Raw genomic sequence first — 22,018 nt, 5'->3', positions numbered from 1 at the left:
TTTGCAAGGACACTCAAAAGCCTGCCATCCATGGATTCTGTCAGTGTTTTGATCTGTTCACCATCAACATTGCGTGCAGAAGCAACCACAGCCTCCCAGACACTGTTCAGAGAGGTGTACTGTTTTCCCTCCTTGTAAATCTCACATTTGATGATGGACCACAGGTTCTCAATGGGGTTCAGATCAGGTGAACAAGGAGGCCATGTAATTAGATTTTCTTCTTCTATACCCTTTCTTGCCAGCCACGCTGTGGAGTACTTGGACGCGTGTGATGGAGCATTGTCCTGCATGAAAATCATGTTTTTCTTGAAGGATGCAGTCTTCCAGAAACTGGCAGTAGGACTGGGAGTTGAGCTTGACTCCATCCTCAACCCGAAAAGGCCCCACAAGCTCATCTTTGATGATACCAGCCCAAACCAGTACTCCACCTCCACCTTGCTGGCGTCTGAGTCGGACTGGAGCTCTCTGCCCTTTACCAATCCAGCCACGGGCCCATCCATCTGGCCCATCAAGACTCACTCTCATTTCATCAGTCCATAAAACCTTAGAAAAATCAGTCTTGAGATATTTCTTGGCCCAGTCTTGACGTTTCAGCTTGTGTGTCTTGTTCAGTGGTGGTCGTCTTTCAGCCTTTCTTACCTTGGCCATGTCTCTGAGTATTGCACACCTTGTGATTTTGGGCACTCCAGTGATGTTGCAGCTCTGAAATATGGCCAAACTGGTGGCAAGTGGCATCTTGGCAGCTGCACGCTTGACTTTTCTCAGTTCATGGGCAGTTATTTTGCGCCTTGGTTTTTCCACACGCTTCTTGAGACCCTGTTGACTATTTTGAATGAAACGCTTGATTGTTCGATGATCACGCTTCAGAAGCTTTGCAATTTTAAGAGTGCTGCATCCCCTATACAGCTTGGAGGAAGACAACATGCATAAAGAGGATGATGTTGTCAAAATACTCATTTGCCTAATAATTCTGCACTCCCTGTATTTCTATCTAATTATTTCTATCTATTTCTTTCTATCTATCTGTATCTATCTCTTTCTATCTATCTATTTATTTCTATCTATCTATATCTATCTCTTTCTATCTAATTACTTCTATCTATTTCTTTCTATCTATCTATTTCTATCTATTCCTTTCTATCTACCTAATTCTTTCTATCTATCTATATCTACCTAATTCTTTCTATCTATCTATATCTATCTATTTCTTTCTATCTAATTTTTTCAATCTATTTCTTTCCTATTACAGTGGGGGGGATCTAGTTCTTCCTGTGCCCCCAACTACGGGCATCAGATGGACGACTTTAAATTAAGCAACGGGGTGGACAGATCACTGTGACCAGCAGGTGGGGTATATTCAATTAAAAAAATTGGGGGCGTCCTAAAATTTTTACCATTCCCCCACCTATGGCCAGTCTATGGGGACTACTTATTGAAGGGGGGACCTTTGGTTCAAAGTTGTAGAATTGCCTCTCTTCTTAAGGGGTTAAATAAATGACCTAGAAACAGGGCCTATAGGCCAAATAGGCAGCCACCTCAGGCGCTGCTTAAGGGGGGCGCTGGCAGCAGCTTTACTGCAGTTTGGGCCGCCACTCTATGTGGGACTAATTATGTATTGCGTGCCGCAAGTCATAGCTATGGGCGCTAGGGAGCACTTACATAGCTGCAGACTAGCTCCCAGTGGCATGTCCTGCGGCATGCAAACATCACAGAGAGCCGCCCCCCCCCACCCATCTAATAAGCTGGCAGCACATGGGAGCAACGTTCCATTGCTCCTGACCCTTGCCCTGTGCACGGGGTCAAGTAGGCAGGAGGATAGTGGAGGCGGAACTGAGAGAGCGTAAATGCAGAAAGTCGCAGTCTACAAGCCTGGGACACACACAGAGAGACAATATGACTTAAAGGCAAGGTAGTGTATGTCTACTTGAGTCACTCTGCATGAGTCGGTGAATTTGTGTGTGCATTGGTCACTGATTGTAATTGTGTGTACCACAGACTGGGAAGAAGTGAATAATTGTGTGGGTGAGGGTGTTTATGTATGTATCAGTGATTGCATTTGAGCAGAAAGGAACATTTAAAAAAAAAAAATCAATACTTTTAAATGAACCCTATAGTGTTAGGGAGCTGTAATCCTTCTGCTCTGCTCCCTCGAGCACCGTCTACTGATGCCGGGAACCGTAATATGACGTCATATTCCGGCTCCCGACATCAGTAGACGGCCACTGAAGCTGAGCATATTCCTTGCTCCCTCACCGCCTCTAATGCACTTACAGCTGCCTGCCTCACCGCAACCCCACTGGACCCCAGGACAGATCCACTCCAGCTCTCCAGGTAGGGAGGCTGGGTGGGCAAATTAAAATATTAAGTGAATGTCTGTCATTGAGTGCGTGAGTGAGTGTCAGTGAATGTGTGTGTGTGTGTATTGTGTGTGTATCTGTGTGTGTGTTTGTTTGTATGTGTGTGTCTGTAGTGTGTGTATGTGTATGTAGTGTGGGTATCTGTGTGTTTGTATGTGTGTAATGTGTGTATCTGTGTGTTTCTGTGTATTGTGTGTAGTCTGTGTAGTGTGTGTATCTGTATGTAGTGTGGGTATCTGTGTATTTGTATGTGTGTCTCTGTGTATGCGTAGTGTGTATCTGTGTATGTGTAATGTGTGTGTTTGTGTGCTTGTAGTGTGTAGTTTGGGTATACTGTATGTGTGTATCTGTATGTATGTATGTGTATCTGCATGTGGCAGTGTGTCTTTGTATCTGCAGGCGTATCAGTGTGACAGTACATCTGTATGTGTGTCAGTATCTGCACGTGTGGCAGTTTTTGATACACTGCCACACATGCAGATACAAAGACAAACAGATACAATCACTGACACACATACAGATACAGACACACAGATACATGCATATAACACTAACACATGCATATACACAGACACTGCCGCACTGCACACACAAAAAACAAGCTACATCCTAGCATACACACAGACACACGCTACATCCCCAGCACACACAGACATATACTACATCCCCAGCACACACACAGGCACACACTTCATCAACAGCACACCCACATAGAGACACTACCATTGCAGAAGCATATATGTTGTTGTTTTTTTGTGTTTTGTTTTTGGTGGTGGGGGGGGGGGGGGGGCAGCATTTCGTACTTGGATCAGGCAGCACAATGTCTTGGGCTGGCCCTGAATAGGTTGATGAGGCATTAGATCAAAGGAGCTTACAGTCTAGAAAACTAGACATTGTATTTGACTAACTACAGAATCTCTGTGTAGCATTTCTAATGTTTATTATTCAATATTATATATGCAGTGAATCAGTGGGTACCACTGCCTTCTAACTTCCCTCCTGCCTGAGTGAGGATGCTTCTTGTACTGTATTTGCAGCAAAGCCCGTGCATGTAGATTAAATGCAGAAGGCGCATTTCCTCCAGTTACCAGCAAGGGTCGCTGCATGCATATATTTGTTGTGCGGAGAAATCTTTTTCTGCCGGTGCCTCCCTCCTGTCACATTCACACAAACACACATACACAGGGCCAGATCGGGCTCTGCCGCCTGCACATCACCCTGAGCTGTTGCAGGAATCTACATCATGGAGTGAGTACAAGAAATCGCTTTACCCCTGCATTTCCTGAATACACTGCTCCTTATTGCCTATAGCTGCAATTTCTCACTATTATTCTCACTATTACTCCTGTTTGCAATTGCACGCCCGTTTGTGGTAGAACCCTGTGTTTCTTGTTACTTGGAACCCCATATCTGCTAACATTCTAATTCTCCATCCTCTCCCTGTATCACCTTAGAACACTCACTGCATCTCATTGACCACAGGCTGTAGCACCACGCCTCGCAGTATCACTCTGCACCTACTCTCTGCCTCCCCAGTGCTCTGCCAAATTCCCTTGCACATCCCATGGGTAGCACCCCTGTAATCCAACACCTCTCCCTCCAAGCATGACTGCAATGATCCACCAGCCCTCCACTGCCAGGACCAAGCCATCCAACCGTCTGTAACCCATATCTCTCCCTGTGTGTTCCAGCACCACCCCCACCTCTCCCTATCTCTACATGCATTTTTGTTCCCTGCAATGGGTCCTCAAATTCCTGATCTTCCTGTAATCACATCTACTCCCTTCATCCCTGCTGCTCAGCCACTCCTCCTGTGTTTCTGCTTATCTCGCCTCTGGCTGCCCTGCATCTTTCCACTTCTTCACTGTATCTCTCAGCAGGCAGCTCCTGCATTTCTATGCCCCCCACCCCCCACTCATGCTGGCCCAGTCCCCTTGTGTCCTTGGTATGGGATCTTTGTCAGATAAGGGAGTGTTTTCATTCTCCAGGTGCCCTGTGTTGTGTATTCTCTAGTCTGTGGTGGGGTAGGGGAGGAAAGTGATTAAAATTTGTCTGCCCCCCCTTTTATGACATTTGGCTATTTGCCACTTGTTAGCACTGTTAGAGTCACCTCTGGCTACTGATGTATGATGCAAAGCAACATTATGCATGGCCAGAATGTGTGTGTGTGTGTGTATCTCCCTCTGTGTCTCTCGCTCTCACCACCTGTGCTGCTCTGTAGAGGAGAAATCTGTTGCAAACTGAATGCATTGCTACCAGGTGCCAATGCTTAAAATAAAAGGGGGTGGGTAAAAAAAAAAAAAAAAAAAAAAAAAAAAAAGAAGCATTTGAGACTGGAGGAGTGTTAGGGGCAGGAAGGCAAGGAAGAGATTAAAGATAGCATAGCAAAAAAAGAGAGAGAGAGAGAGAGAGAGAAAACAGAAGCAAAGAGGGAGGATGGGGAGAGTGGCCTCAATATAGATCCACAACCACATTCCTTAACCGGGTTAAATTCCCAAAGTGTCAGAAAAGCCAACAGTGCACTAAGAGCCAAGAAATAATAATCATAAATAGAGAGAACAGCACTAATAGGAATAATTGTCATAATGACGTGTTGTATAGCACGCTATTATATCATAAACTGTTTATAACATGGTTAATTACAATTATTAAGATAGCGTCAACATATTCTGCAGTGCTGTACAATAAGTAAACAAGACAGACATTTAATTCTATAAAATTAAACACTTATGACATACGGTAACAGTAGATGATGAGGGTCTTACAATCTAAAGATAATGTGCTTGCATGAACGTTCAAGCATATTGTAGCCCCGTACATTAATATGTAAAGTAATAGAGTGATATGCAATAGTTATACATAGCAATGTGATTAAGTTAGGGTTTTATAACACAAGTAATAATTAGAAACATATTAAGATACAAGACAATATAATAACATGATATAATAACATGCAAGATGATATAAGCTGGTAGCATGTACAGGGTGATATGATGCAGTTAATGATATAACATCTTCAATGTAGATGAAGATGAATTTAGTGTTCCATGTGGTACCAGCTTAGCTTCACCTGGCCCCAGTTAACCACACCTGCGATATCGGCGTAGCATCACGTTACGTGAACATTACGTCCCGATGTGTAGCAAAGTAAAGAGGTGTATTTTAGCGGGGGTTGACAAGTGAGTTGTAGAATTCAGCCCTTATTCAGAAGAGCCTATTCTGACGCTTATTTTGTAAGTTTCTGTCTGCTCACTGTTTAGCAAATAAACCCAACAAACTTTCAGGATACAGGTTGGTATCTTAGAACCTTCAAAGAGTTGATGGCTAACACTAATTTTGCTTGTTTGAAAGATATGTGTGAATTCTCATTCATGTTTGCTGAGATCAATTAAATCAGAGGTGTGTGTTTTACATATCTTATAGAGTAACTGTAGTCAGGGAGCTTTAAGTAGATGAGATCATGCAGTCATCAATGAAAACATGAACATTGGAATCAGGTCAAACAAGCTCGATTTATATTGGCAGCTAGAGGAAGGACAGGTAGAGGTCAGAGTGATAGGTACCCTGGTGGGGAGCTATTTGTAAAGGGATATAGAAAAAGTAATGTGGTTAGATCAGCTGGATTGAGATGGACCAGTAAGGAAGAGGTCATTTGGATGTGAATGCAATTTTACTATTGAGGTTAAGGAAGGCATTTGGGATTCTGAGGGTTTGCAGTAGATTGCAATAAGTGCTGGCCTGGTTGGCCTAAGAGGTTCTGACGGGGAAAGAAACGGGTGCAAGGGAAAGTAGAGAGGCTCCTGGATGTCTTCTTCTTCCCGGATGTTCATTTATATTAAAAAGGTTTTGTAATCGGACAGGTGTGTGGCCTTAGAGTTAACCTCCTGGGTCTATCACTGATGTGATAATTACCTCCTCCACACATTCCTGAGTTTGTTGCTTATCCCATCCTCGCAGCCAGGTATCCAAGAGCTAGTGAGTAGAATGGCTGTGTAAAAAAGGATTTGTAGTGGAGCGCTGATTCAATATAGATAAAGGAGATTGGGGTAAATAGATAGGAAACCTAACAACCTATATAATAAACGGCAGATGCATAAAATAAAATAAACCCCTCTCTCAAAAGGTCTTGAAACTGACCTTATGTATACACTCAAATTGAGTAAAAAATATACATTTATTGATAAAATGCAGACAAATATATCACAGAAAAGAAACAATCACTTTTGCATATGAAAATATGTCTATGAAAAATAGCTAAAAAACAGCCGCATAAAAAATGAAAATATTAAAGTCCAGACCTTATTTGAATGCTCGGCGTCCCGAGTTAGCAAAGATGTGTACTGCTGAAAAAAATATCAAATAACAGTCCTCTTTATACTCCAGATGCTGGCTGATATCAGACCTCTCCAAACGCGTTTTATACTCCAGATGCTGGCTGATATCAGACCTCTCCAAACGCGTTTTATACTCCAGATGCTGGCTGATATCAGACCTCTCCAAACGCGTTTGAATGGCTGGCAAGAAGCCATGATAAATCAAGTAAATCTAATTGGGAGGTTGTTGGTTACTCCCTCAAGGCTCAAACTGCATACTCTGAGGCAAAATGCAAGAGGCAGCCAATGTCAACTAATCCTTCTTCTTAATTATATGAAGTTGTTAAAGGACCACTATAGTGCCAGGAAAACATACTCGTTTTCCTGGCTCTATAGGGTCCTTAAGTCCCCCTCACCCTCAGGGCCCCCCTCCCGCCGGGCTCTAGGGTGAGGAAGGGGTTATTCCCTTACCTTTTTTCCAGCGCCGGGCTCCCTTGGCATTGTGGACTCTCCTCCTCCTTTTCCCGTCATCGGCTAAATGCGCATGCGCGGCAGGAGCCACGCGCATTCAGCCAGTCCACAGGAAATCATTCTCAATGCTTTCCTATGGACGCTGTCGTCTTCTCGCTGTGAAAATCACAGTGAGAAGTGCGGAAGCGCCTCTAGCGGCTGTCAATGAGACAGCCACTAGAGGCTGTATTAACCCATATGTAAACATAGCAGTTTCTCTGAAACTGCTATGTTTACAGGAGAAAGGGTTAATCCTAAATGGACCTTGCACCCAGACCACTTCATTAAGCTGAAGTGGTCTGGGTGCCTATAGTGGTCCTTTAAGTGATTTTGAATTACCTACTAAATCGTGTTCTCTGTGACCCACAGCTTGATGTGGAGGTCCAAACCATTGGTGGATCCAACAGTTTTATGTGGATATATTTTCTGTAGGAATATGTGGTCACTTTTCTATCATTTAGAATTGTTTAGCTCCACACAGAATTTTTTTTTCCCCAAAATATGACTGCATACACAACAGTTCAAATCTTCGGCAATGCTTTTGTTTATGTCTTATTAGTTTATTTTATGCCATTGTCCACCATTGTCATCTACAATAATCCTTGTTAATATGAGAGTTATAGGGATGTAAAATGGTGTTGAGCCCTGGATATGTAAGATGGTTGGGGGTTTGATAAAATCTATAGAGGTGTTCACTAAACCAGAAAACAGGAAATTGTCAAGGCAGTTATATTCAGACTGGAAAAATCTCCAAACTTACCTGTTTTTCTATGACCTTAAACTCCCTTGTTAAGTTCAACTCTTTTTGGTTTGGTCAATACGCCCAATATATTATGTATGGGTAATGAATTTGATGGTTGGAAACAACTGAAATACCATATTGCTATTATGGGATTCGTGTATGGGTGTTGTATGGTGCCATATTGATGTGGCAAAACTGGAACAATTTTGAAGAAATTAGCCAAAATGGGAGGAATAAGCAAGACCTCCCATTGGTTTCTATGGCGATTGGATTGCAGTAGCTCTATGCCCCAGAATAGTTCAATGTATTTCTTATCTGAATATGACACATGGTACTGTATTTGGTTATATAAAGACTGATGATCTAAACATTATACATGAGTGATTGCCTTTTTATACTACCATAAGTGAGCACTTACGTGTCACCACAAATATATACTGGTAGCTATGGAGATGTTGTGAGCTATAATACCACGTCTGGTTCTGAAAATGTTGTGCTACTACTAAACCAAATCTGCATAGTGAATAAACTTCATAGCAAAGCGTTATCAATTGCACTTAACATATCAGAGAAGCTAATTTGTCATGATTGTTCACCTCGACTAATTTTCAAGGTCACATAGTATGTCTTCATATTATGCATTCATTTTTTAATACAAGGACTCCTTGACCCAATGTCTCTGGTTCTTTTGTTTAAATGTCAATTGAGCAAGTATGGGCTATAAATTGTTTTATGCTTATGGTGCTTGCTGATGTGCATGATTTGTAGGCTGTTTGGGAAGAGGTGTGTTAGGTCAGTGCTGATGCCCTTATGTACTAGATTGAGACTTACTACTTTTCTGTAGTAGACAGCTCATGTTTTACCTAGCATACTACATCCTAATTAAAATTATTGAATTAAGGTCGTCTTTATTAAGGATGTTTTTAAGCGTTTGTGTTTCCATATTGGCTATAACACAACCATACAGCATATCTGGAGTGTCTTTGCTTAGAGTAGCTGGGAGATGTCGCTCAATGAGTTTATATTATCAAGTGTCTCAGAGATAGATCCATTGCAAATAAAACTTTAAAGGGATATTCAAAGCACCAAAATAGCATTAGATTATTGAAGTGGTTTTGATGTATAGATCATGCACCTGCAGTCTCATTGCTCAATTCTCTACAATCTAGGAGTTAAATCACTTTGTCTATGCAGCCATAGACACACCTCCTATGGTTTAGACTCACACAACCTCAATGCCCACTTCCTGAAATTAGTCTACATTTTTTAGTCTCCTGTGTGTGACTAAACTGGTTCATGAATTACATGGTAAAATTTATCAGGAAAGGTTAAAGGATCACTGTTTTAACCTCTACCACTTAAGCTGGAAAGCTATTCCAAGAGCCCACTAGTAAAGTATACTTCCTGAAATTATTTTTAAACCTTTGCCCCTCTAATTTAAGACTATGTCATCGTGATGTGGTGGTTTTTCTTCTTTTAAATATAGTCTCCTCCTTTACTGTGTTGATTCCCTTTATGTATTTAAATCTTTCTATCATATCCCCCCTGTCCCGTCTTTCCTCCAAGATATACATGTTAAGATACATTAACCTGTCCTGGTAAGTTTTATACTGCAATCCATAGAACTCATATATCAAAACTCTTCATTAATCTGAAATTGGTGGTGCTTAGAGTATTCCTTTAATATTAAGACTGATACAATGATATATATTTGTTTAATATATATGTATATCATATTTTTCAGAATTGTACAATTTTCTTAACAATACTGTAACAAACAACTGTATCAAATTACATCAGCCACATAATCAGGGTTATTCACTGTGAATTTGATGTGAATTGTCAAGAATTCAAATTGAATTTGACATATTATTCCAAAATAACTAAGATCACAACTAACCAATTTGCTTGTTTTGGCTTAAATTCGACATTTGTCTTGGGTTAATTTTTAATTCCCTACTATTGACACTTTATGACTAGCACTGATACTATGTCATTGTTTTGCTGTATGATTACGCTGTGCTTTTAATGTAGTAGGCAAATATGTTTTGGGGTATAATAGCATACAGTGTTTATTGTACAGTATGTGTAGATAAATGTGTGTTGCATATATACATAGATGTGTGGGGACAAGGGGGCAGAGACAGGTAGTAGGAAAATATAGTGAAACTAGAAAGCAGACAGCTTGGCTCACTGGAAGTCATGACAATAAAGGGCTGGGCCAATGATCATGACAATAAATCAGTTCATCACCAGAGCTGTAGTACGCCAAGGCAAACTAGGCATTTGCCTTGGGCGGCACTAACCAGGGGGCGGAAAAAAATGCCCAAACGCCCACTCGGACATCCCCGGTGTTCCCCATGTCATGGGGGGGCAGGTGGAAGAGCTGACCTTCTGGCCACCTTATGGACCCCCGGTGGGCGGCTGTATTGGCTCAGACAGTGGAGAGCGTTGTGATCACCCTGCTCCTTTGCAAGTCATTTGCTGAGGCCAAGAGCTGGAATATAAAGTGACTACGGCTCCCGGCATCAGTAGACGGCCCACAAGGCACGAGGGAGCACAACAGCTCCCTCATTGTCTCTGATGCCAATACAGCCACCCGCCTCACAGCAGCACCAATGGGCCCCCAACAACAGACCCAAGCCAGCTCTCTAGGTAGGAAGGCTGGACAGAAAATGTTAAATTATAAAAATAATAATGTGTGAGGGTATGTGTGTCTACGAGTGTATGTGTGCGTGTCTGTGAGTGTGTATGTTTGTGAGTGTCTGTCAAATCAGTGAGAGTCTGTTTGTCATTGAGTGTGTTACTATCAGCGTGTGTCTGTCAGTGTGTGTGTTTCTGTCAATGAATAAGTGTGTCAGTAAATGTGTGTGTGTTTGTCATTTAGTGTGTGACTGTCAGTGTGTATCTGCCAGTGTGTGGCTGTCGGTGAATGTGTGTGGGTCAATTTAGTGAGTCTGTGTCTCAGAAACTGCAATAATTACCTTGAAGGGTTAACTCCACCTCTAGTTGGCTCTCTACCAGACAGCCACTAGAGGGACTTCCGGGTGGTAAGGCAACCAAATATCGCCTAACTGATGCTGGACATCCAGTGTTTGCTAAATCCTTGTAGGAAATAATTAATACCATGCTTTCCTATAGGGAGCCTGACCCAGCACCTAGGGACATTGGCGCTGGATTCAGGGAAATGACTGAAAGAGTTTTAACCCCTTCAGTGCTGAGTAGGGGGGAAGGCATGAGGAAGGGGAGCTCTATACGGAACTATAGTGCCAGGAAAACAGCTTTGTTTTCATGGCACTATAGTATCCCTTTAAAAGGAGTAGGAAAAGGTGGAGTCTAAAGAGGGAGGGGTTGGTTCTTAATTAGGAAGAGGTGTGACCTTGATAGGAAGGGGTGGGGCAAATTTAGATTAGGGTGTGCCCTGGTTTAGTCATGTCTAGGGCAGTTCAAAACTAAAATACACCACTATTCATCACATTATTTATCAGGTGACTCCATCATTGCTTGTGCAAATCTACATGGTGATAAAAGTGGGATTTTTTAGCATATAACAAGCAGTTCTAGATACCCTAGATCCAAAGATCTGGTAGAGAATTGTGTCAGATCAGCCAAGCGTCTCCAAGAGAAATGAGTCCTACCACTGCTTCATCAGTGCCCACGATCTATTGAGATCCCCAAGTATGGCCATCCCAATTTATTTCTAAAAGGCACTTCCAAAATTGGATGTAATACACCACTACCACAAAATAGTGACAGTTGCAGGAAAGATGTTTCAGACACACAAGCCCCACTGGTTGTTACTCGATTGGGAAGTTCAATTACTTTATTACACGTTGATTTTACACAGCATTATGTGTTTTATGTTGCATGTTGTTACTGTTCATTGATGTGCTGCACTCCTCTTTGGTTTCATGTTATGTTATATATATATATATATATTTTTTTTTTTAAAGGGGAAATATGCCGATTATGTGTGTGTTGCTAAAATGCACATATGTGAGGTGACATGGGGGCAGACACAGGATGTATAAAAGGATAGTGAAACTAGAAAGCAGACTTGGCTCACTAGACAGTCTCAGCCAATTCTATGGTAAAGCATTGTGATTGGCTCAGAGAATCACTTCTGAAGATGTCAGGCAAGCAGGCAGATCAGGAGCAGAGGCAGCAGCTGCAGACTTGAATACAAGTATGATTTTACTATATGTAGGCAAGGGGGGACAAGGGGGCTAGAGGGAGGTTTTAACACTATAGGGTCAGGATTACATGTTTGTGTTCTTAAATCTATTGTGTTCCTTTAATAATATGTTGTTATACTGTAGCATATAAATAGGAAGAGGGTAATTATAATATAGAATGGTGCTGAACTTGTAGTTAATGTGTTTTATATATATATATATATATATATATATATATAAAAATAAAAAAAAAACACATTAACTACAAGTTCAGCACCATTATATATTTACACATTAAACTGTTGTCACTACAGACTATACTTATGTACCATATTAAATGTGTGTGTGTGTGTGTGTGTGTGTGTGCTATATAAGTGCTATAATAACAACATGTAGTGATTAAAGTATGCAACATTAGCTATAATCTGATATAGAATAACACATCAAAACACAGTGACAAGGGAAGTACAATATAATGTAATAAAATACAATGATTAATGCATTATATAAATAAATAGGTATTTCATATCATAACTACCTGCAGAGCAATAAGAGCAGGCACAAAATCTAATTGCATGCAGAGTAATACAACAATTACTGTGCTATTGTACGTATTAAAATGCTATAGTAACATGCAGTGAAAATAATATTTAAGTATGTGGCTGTAATGTAGTGACATGCAGTGAAGTACAATAAAACAAAACGTAGGGTATTGTCATAATATACAGATACAAACATGCATATTTGTACAGCCAAGCACGCTGCAATATGATAGCTAGCAGCTTAAATAATAATGACATATGAGATATAGTACAACACTATAGTACAACAATAGTATTATGTTATTTATAGTTTCTTTGCATTACAGATATGAAATAAGGACATTTAACTCCTTCAAAAGAACAGTTGAGGCACCACAACAGCTTCATAAGAATGAAGTTGAAGGAGTTCCTGGGCGCTGGCTTACCTTCATGCATCTGGGACTTCCTTACAGCATAGCAACTTAATTCTTTAACACTTCCCCTTGGTATAGAAACTATCGATATTATTTATAAAAATAACATAATGCATAAATTATCATAATGAGGGGGTACATCATAATTTAACTTGCAAAATACAGTATTTGTGATACGAATTTGTGACATGTCTCGAAAGACAAAAAGGAAAAAGAGGTCAACTCACTTCCAGGTTTTTCTGTTTGGCAAAGACATGTTTTTGTTCATATCTTGACCAAGAAGCCTATTATTAGTTATGTCATCTTTGAATTGTCATGCATGTGTGAGAACAGAATAGGGTTTATGTAAGATCCAATAAAACCTTCACAGATCTACGCCAATGTGGGTCAAACCAACACTATAGACATCTTTTGCACCAACTATTTTTTTCTGTTTTTAAATAGAACATCTGAAACCCTTTCAGTGAGACTTATCAAAGTATTCTGTTCTATGTGGTGCTAAATGGTATAAGGGGAGGAGTTACACATGGAATCTAGCTGCTGCTTCCCCTATAGTGCCATAAACCATAATTGGATTTAAATCCCTCTCCTCCCCTATGCACATTCAAGTTTAGTTAAAGGGACATTATAGTCACCTGAACAACTACAGCTTAATTTATTATATATTATAATTATCTATAGCTCCCTGCAGGCAATCTGATGTAAACACTGTATTTTCAGAGAAAATACAGTGTTTACATTGATTGATAGGAATACCTCCAGTGGCCGTCACTCAGACGGCCACTAGAGGGACTTCCTATCACGCAGTGCCCTAAAAAGGCCCTGTACACGTCAGACGTATTAAAATACGTCTGACGTGTTCAGGAGAGAGAAGGCACTGTGTGCGCGCCTTCTCTCTCCAGCCTGTCAGCGGAGGAGGGGGACGGGCAAAGACCGCGAGCTGAGCTGTCACTCAGCTCAGCTCGCGGCCGCGCACACCGCACGCATGCGCGGTAGTGCGCTCAGCACTTCAGAGGGCAGCATGAATACAAAGCCGCGCATGCGCACAAGGGAGCAATGACGCTTTGGGGGCGCGGGGGGGTGAAATAGGGGGCGCGGCTTCACGAGGCTCCCGGCGCTGGAACCAGGTGAGTAAAATCTCCTCCCTGGAGAGTCCCTTTAAAAGGACTTTCCTTTTTTTCCTTTTTTTTAAAAAGGAATTTCCTTTTTCCAGAGCCAAGACTCCCTCTTGCTGCTACCCACTCAGCATCACACAATGAGGCATCGCACTCTAGCTGATGTTCCAATCCAATGCTCCTCATAAACTATGCGGTTGCATGCCACATGCGTATCCAATCAAATGCTTCTCATAGGAAAGCATTGAATTAAAGGACACTTCACCTAGGCCACATTATTGAGATGAAGTGGTCTGGATGCATTTTATGGTCTTTCATGTAACAGTTTAATTTGTGTATATGCAGTAAAATGTTACTTACTCTAAGACTCTAAGCTCGTTTGAGCAGGGTCCTCTTCAACCTATTGTTCCTGTTTTCTTGTAATTGTCCTATTTATAGTTACATCCCCCTGTCTCATAATATTGTAAAGCGCTACGGAATCTGTTGGCGCTATATAAATGGCAATAATAATAATAACCAACAAAGCTAAGGAAACTTTACAACCACTAAACGTTCTCTTGATTTGCACCACCATCTTCTCAATATGCTCCCTGCCTGCTAGAAATCTTGAAACCATAATGTTGTATGCACTGTATATTGTGTATAGAGAATCTTGGGCTTTCACTGAATGTTAGATTGTACCAGTAAAGCTTTGTATTTGAAACAAATTCAAAACAAGCATAACTAATAGCCAACACGTGTGTCTCTCTTTGAAGGTAAACGCCAAACATGTTAGGTGCTGGAATGTATCTGCAATAAAATCACCCTGATAACAAATATATGTCCAATACATGAGATTCAAAACGCTCTGCTACCAAGTTTTTAATGATTTGGCACATTCTCCCAACATTATATATGTATACAAGAAAAGTCTATACTAGCTGGCTTGATTTGTCTCCTACACATTAGGATATCTCACAGGTAATACGACCCTAACGTTCTGCATTTTAATGGGTTCCTTATATATACTGTGACAATCAAACTCTGCACATCAATGGAATTCCATAGGAAACCAAGAGGTGGGGGGCTCAGGCTAGAAAGACCCCCACACCAACAGGTCACATCTGGGAGCCATATGTCAGGGATATCAAAGTTTGCCCCCTCCTTGTTTAATCCCTGCAGCACTGGAGAGGTCAGTATGGTGTGTGCACAGAGTGTGGTGTCATATATGCTTGTTAAATGGATTTCAATGACTATGCCCCCTAACTGAATATGTCTGCCTTACTACAAGGATGGTTAGTGGGATGCTGTTCAGGATCAAGGACTGAAATGCAATGTTGTTGCCAGAGACACATTAGGTATACATAGGTGGGTCATTTTGAAATGTACATAAATAAAGACTTAGCTATGGAAGTGTGAATATGAATAATATTATTATTAAATGTAATAAGTAATAATGTTCAGTCATGTTACCGCTATTCGCATTTAACACATTTGATATGGTTAATTAGCCACATCAAATTATGCATGTGTGTGTAAATCCTAAATTGCATCCACTTTTGGGCAACTAACATTAATACCACTTCTTGGGGCATTTATACCACTTCTGAATCAGTATAATGTGTTCCATACCTAGTTATTGTGTGTTAAAGCTCAACGCTATTCTAAACACTCTAAATGCTATTTTTACATATGTTGTATCATATCTCTTTGGGATTACCAATAGTGTGAATGGTGTACAGGACTTCAGACGAATGAGTGAGGGTGTACAATTTATGCATCTCAGTTGGAAAGTAATTGTGCAAACAAATTGTAAACAAATGTGAGGTCATTTTCAAAGGGAAATATTATCAAAGACTGACGTGACTGGACAGTAATTAGACAACATGGCTTTTCATTGTCCAAGGGTTCCTTAAAAACAAAAAATAGCATGCAGTGTAGCTAGAAGTGAATCCATCCCATCATTATATCTTACATTCCTTAAGTTTAGTTTTTATGTAGTGTGAAAAAAATACACTTTATTTTTTAATTAATTAATTTTACTTAGAGCTTTAACTCTATTTTATTTAATTTTCAGTGCATGTGAATGCAAAGGTGTAAACAAACTATTTTATGGGGCATACTAATGCTTTGAACATAATAATGCTGATATTAATAATAGTGTTGTTTTAAATGTTTTGCGTTCATTTAATTTGATCCAAATTCTTCACAGTCACGATGATTTGTGGGAGCAGTACTTGGGTATTTGTATATTTATATTTTTTTTTCCTGTAGTAGGAGAGGGTAGTAAGATGAATACTGGAATACTATACACGGTCAGTCTGGTCAGGCACCTTTGGGCCACAGACTGTTGATTTTTTATTTTTTTTTGTCAATCTCTTTTTTATTGAGGCAGAAAATCATGAGGGTACAGAATAAGAAAGGGGAGACGATAAGGTTTCATACAAGATGGGTTAAAGACAACGCAGTTTATATAATCTCTGAGTATTTGTCAGCCTCATTTTTGTTAGGGAGAGTAAAGGACTGTCTGTGAGTATATTGCAGGACTATTAAAGCAGTGCTGAGACAATGCGTATAACAGGGTATAGATACATTCTACTGATTGTTAATTCAAGCTAGAACTAAACAGTAATTTAACTGCTGGTTGTGAAAATGTGGGGTAAACTGTGGAGCATTAGAGTGAGCTTAAACAGGTTGATTACTATTTGCTAGCATTCGTTGTGCATATTATAGAATATCTTTAACGTGAGTACTCTGTTAGCTAGGCCTGACCATTAACATAAAAACAAAGCAAGTGGTTGGCACAAACGATAAAACAGAGAAATAGAAAAACAGTAGTTTGTCAGCGTAGGCTGGTAGTTAGGTGTAGGGCACGGTTCATGGGTATTTCCTATGTTGTCTAAATGCAACCTTTGGACGACATCATTAAGCCGTGTGGGAAGTATGGTGGAAGTCCAGTCAGTGGCGGATCCAGGGGGGGGGCAACGGGGCAATTGCCCCCCCCCGAGATTCTCTCCTGCCGGCTAACGCAGGGCTGGCATTGTCCAAGTGCCAGCCCTGCATTGTGCCTGCGGACCGGGGAGGGAGATCAGAGATCTCCCTCCCCGGTCCGCAGGCACATTACTGACAGCCGGCAGGGGAGGGAGAGAGGACCCGGAAGCTGTTACCAGCAGCTCCTCCGGGTCCTCCTCTCGCAAGATTTGGAGCGTTGCCGCGGTTACCACGGCAACGCTCCAAATCTCTCGAGAGTGAACTCTAGCCCCGGAGCGCGGGCTAGAGTTCTTCTCACCACCACCGGACCACCAGGGAATCCCCACTGGACCACCAGGGACTAAGAAATGTCCCCCCTCCTCCCAGTAAAGGTAAGAAGGGAGGGGGGACATGAAGTATATATTTATTTTAATTAAATTTAAAAAATAAAAACACACACATTTAAAAAAAAAAAAGCCCCCCCCTATCCTTCTTATCATACACACACATTGCCCCTGCCCCCCATACACACACACATTGCCCCTGCCCCCATACACACACACATTGCCCCTGCCCCCCCATACACACACACACATTGCCCCCCATACACACACACATTGCCCCTGCCCCCCATACACACACATTGCCCCTGCCCCCCATAAACACACACATTGCCCCTGCACCCCATATACACACACACATTGCCCCTGCACCCCATATACACACACATTGCCCCTGCCCCCCATACACACACATTGCCCCTGCCCCCCATACACACACATTGCCCCTGCACCCCATATACACACACACATTGCCCCTGCACCCCATATACACACACATTGCCCCTGCCCCCCATACACACACACATTGCCCCTGCCCCCCATACACACACACACATTGCCCCCCATACACACACACATTGCCCCCGCCCCCCATACACACACACACATTGCCCCCCATACACATACACATTGCCCCTGCCCCCCATACACACACACATTGCCCCTGCCCCCCCATACACACACACATTGCCCCCCATACACACACACATTGCCCCTGCCCCCCATACACACACATTGCCCCTGCCCCCCATACACACACACATTGCCCCTGCACCCCATATACACACACATTGCCCCTGCACCCCATATACACACACATTGCCCCTGCCCCCCATACACACACACATTGCCCCTGCCCCCCATACACACACACATTGCCCCTGCCCCCCATACACACATATTGCCCCTGCCCCCCATACACACACACATTGCCCCCCATACACACACACATTGCCCCTGCCCCCCATACACACACACATTGCCCCTGCCCCCCCATACACACACACACATTGCCCCCCATACACACACACATTGCCCCTGCCCCCCATACACACACATTGCCCCTGCCCCCCATACACACATTGCCCCTGCCCCCATACACACACACATTGCCCCCCATACACACACACATTGCCCCTGCCCCCCATACACACGCATTGCCCCTGCCCCCATACACACACACATTGCCCCCCATACACACACACATTGCCCCTGCCCCCCATACACACACACATTGCCCCTGCCCCCCATACACACACACATTGCCCCTGCCCCCATACACACATTGCCCCTGCCCCCCCATACACACACACATTGCCCCCCATACACACACACATTGCCCCTGCCCCCCATACACACACATTGCCCCTGCCCCCATACACACACACATTGCCCCTGCACCCCATATACACACTTATTGCCCCTGCACCCCATATACACACACTGCCCCTGCACCCCATATACACACTTATTGCCCCTGCACCCCATACACACACACATTGCCCCTGCCCCCCATACACACACACATTGCCCCTGCCCCCCATACACACACACATTGCCCCTGCCCCCCATACACACACACATTGCCCCTGCCCCCCATACACACACACATTGCCCCTGCCCCCCATACACACACACATTGCCCCTGCCCCCCCATACACACACACATTGCCCCCCATACACACACACATTGCCCCTGCCCCCCATACACACACACATTGCCCCTGCCCCCCCCATACACACACACACATTGCCCCCCATACACACACACATTGCCCCTGCCCCCCATACACACACACATTGCCCCTGCCCCCCATAAACACATTGCCCCCATATACACTGCCCCCATATACACATACACTGCCCCCCATACACACACATTGCCCCCACATACACACACTGCCCCCCATAAACACATTGCCCCACACATACACTGCAATACACACACACACACACTGTAATTGTCACACACACATACTGACCCACACACACACTGCACCCCTGACATATACTGCCGCCCTCACGTACACACTGCAACCTTCACACACACACACTGCTAATACACTGTCCCCCTCACACACACACACACTGCACCCCTCACACATTGCACCACTCACACATACCACTGCTCATCTGCCCTACTACAGCCCCATTTCCCAGAGGACCTCAGGTAAGTTGTCAAACAGTTCTTAAACAGTTTGACTACTTACTCTGGGAGGGGTCTTGGCATTATTGGCACAATAACCACTACACTGAACTGTAGTGGTTATTGTGTCTGGATTATTTATTTAAATAATCTACAAGTGCCCCTCCCGAGATCAGGCTCTGGATCCGCCACTGAGTCCAGTAAGAGGAGTTTGTGCCTGTCAATCGGGCCCGGTCCCCAAAAGTCATTGGTAGTGCGTTTGATGAACTGGACTATCAGTCCGTGAGGCTGGTTTAGCCTATACCGCTACTAGGTAGGGCCCCAGCGCGGTCCAGTAGTATGGGGTAGATAGCACCTTCGTCTTGGGAGATCCTCAAGGCTGCGGCATGGAGCGGGTTGATGGTAGTCGCCCTCCGGCCCCAGGTCTCCATGAAGGCCTGCACCTGCGTTCCACCGCCTCGGTTGCTCATAGAGGCCGGGTCGACCCGTGGTCGGGCGCCATGTGAGGCCAGGGTGTTCAGCCGCCGCCAGCGGCGGGCAGGCCTCCGGCGGTGTGGTTGGTGCTTCGGAGTGTCACTCCCTGCGGCCTTCAACCTGGGAAGGCATTGTGGGCGGCCTACTATGATGGCCTCCGGTAAACGACGGAAGCTTTGGGTGGTATGTCGGGGCAGTTTAGTGCCGCATCCCTGCCGCTGCGTGTGTAGCTTTGGGCCCTCAGGCAGGTCTCTGGATGCGGCTGGGTGTTTGGGAATCGGGCTTCGTTGCTTGGTCCAAGGCTGGGATGTCGCCTTATTCAGGCTTGTTTTACCCCTCTGGCATGCTGGGGCTTGTCTTATAGTAGGTTGCTTGTTACTGTGTCGTGTGTCTGGCTGGCACTTATGTGGGAGGCTGGCTGTCATGTTGGTTTGGGCTGGGCGGTTTATCAGTACCTCCAGTTTGCGCCAGAGTTCATGAAAGTATCCCTCCAGCCTGGCCTCGAATCCCGTTTCAGCCTCCTCTTTGCCGAGCGTCCACGTGCCCTGCACTGTTTCTCTAGCGTTTCGATTCTGGAGGTCGCCAGTGTGTAGATCGTGGCTAGTCTCTGGGTCTGTATGTTGGACCGGGATATTCCCCCCCGGTCCGGTGGGGGGGAAGCAGAGCCTAGAGTGATCTCGGCGGCAGGGGAGACCAGGGACGGGAGGTCGTCCGCCTCCCCCGCCCAAAGCCCCCGCCAGGCCGCACCCGGACTTCGGCGGTCGGCATTCCGGTAATCCACATCGGAACCCTCCTGCCTTCATCTACGGTAGGCGGAACCATGTTTGGGTCACTTAGTGTGTGGCAGGAGTCCCTGGTAGTCGCTTGGGAAAGTAGATTGGTAGGGAGCTCCTGCAATGTGCGACCGTCCGCCATGCCAGTCCGGCCCCGCCCCCGACTGTTGATTTTTTGAGGTAACTAGGGGAAATAGGCTTTTGACCTTGTGGAACCCCTGACTCATTACTACCAACAGGTATTTTTACACAGGATGGGAAGTAAAAGGGGACTGATCTTTAGTACACCCTAAAAAAAAGTGATCACCCTAAATCTCCACCTCTTGTTATGCTATTTAATTATTTATATAGATTTTTACATACCTCACAACATTTCAAATGGATAATAGGGGACACTTTAATTTTAGGGGAATGATTGTGGCTAAAGGGCTGTTCAGAGAAACTGCATGTAACTTGCTAATAACAATTTATGCAACTAAAATGTAATTTAGAACAATTTATCTTATTTAAACAGACTAACTACTAAACACGTTTATTGTAGTTAAAGTACACATTATATTGTATTATTGCTGTGGAGCTCTGTTATACACTCAGACACACCAACAATATGGAGCTCTCAGAAAAAAGGGACTTTGGGGTAGAAAAGAGGGACAGGTGAGTTTGGGTCCAAAATAGGGACTGTCCCTCATAAATAGGGACACTTACGGTCATTTTGTATTGTCTTATTTTTATGTTGTTTAGTTTTGATTAGATTTTTCTTTAATGTAGGGCGGTGTTGAATTTACACTTGATAGTGTACTAGATAATATAGTGTCTTTGTATGCATTAGGATTTGAATATGCAAGACCTTTTGCGGTACTATTTGCTTGATATGTTAAACCTGTTACATCATTGATGCAGATTAAGAAAATGCAACACAAAAAAAACATGGTACACCGAGTGCCTCTATTGTGACTGATGATTGTATTTTGTTGTATGTCTAGCTATAAATAAATATTTTTTTTAAAATAGGGAGATTTTAGAGGAATGTTATTGACATATGTATTTGTTCTACAGCATAGGGTACACTTTTCTCCTTCCACTGCAGAGCTAATAGCACTACATTAGTCAGAACTGGACAAGTTGCTTGTCACAATAGTATAGTGAAGCTTTTCATTTAAAATGAGCA

General features: G+C 43.3%; 1 protein-coding gene across 2 annotated transcripts in view; it reads left to right on the top strand.

Moving 5' to 3' along the window:
- The first annotated feature begins 3,510 nt into the window (after nt 1-3,510).
- The window catches only part of PALM (paralemmin), a 90,526-nt gene continuing 72,018 nt past the window's right edge, over nt 3,511-22,018 (top strand). For both annotated transcript variants that reach the window (XM_063455578.1, XM_063455577.1), the window contains exon 1: nt 3,511-3,605. In XM_063455578.1, the coding sequence (XP_063311648.1) occupies nt 3,601-3,605 (5 nt within the window). In that variant the 5' untranslated portion in view covers nt 3,511-3,600. The remainder of the gene's footprint in view (nt 3,606-22,018) is intronic.

This window comes from Pelobates fuscus, chromosome 5 (genome assembly GCF_036172605.1).
Source record: "Pelobates fuscus isolate aPelFus1 chromosome 5, aPelFus1.pri, whole genome shotgun sequence".
NCBI classification, from domain to species: domain Eukaryota; kingdom Metazoa; phylum Chordata; class Amphibia; order Anura; family Pelobatidae; genus Pelobates; species Pelobates fuscus.
This window is presented reverse-complemented; position numbering and strand designations above follow the sequence as displayed.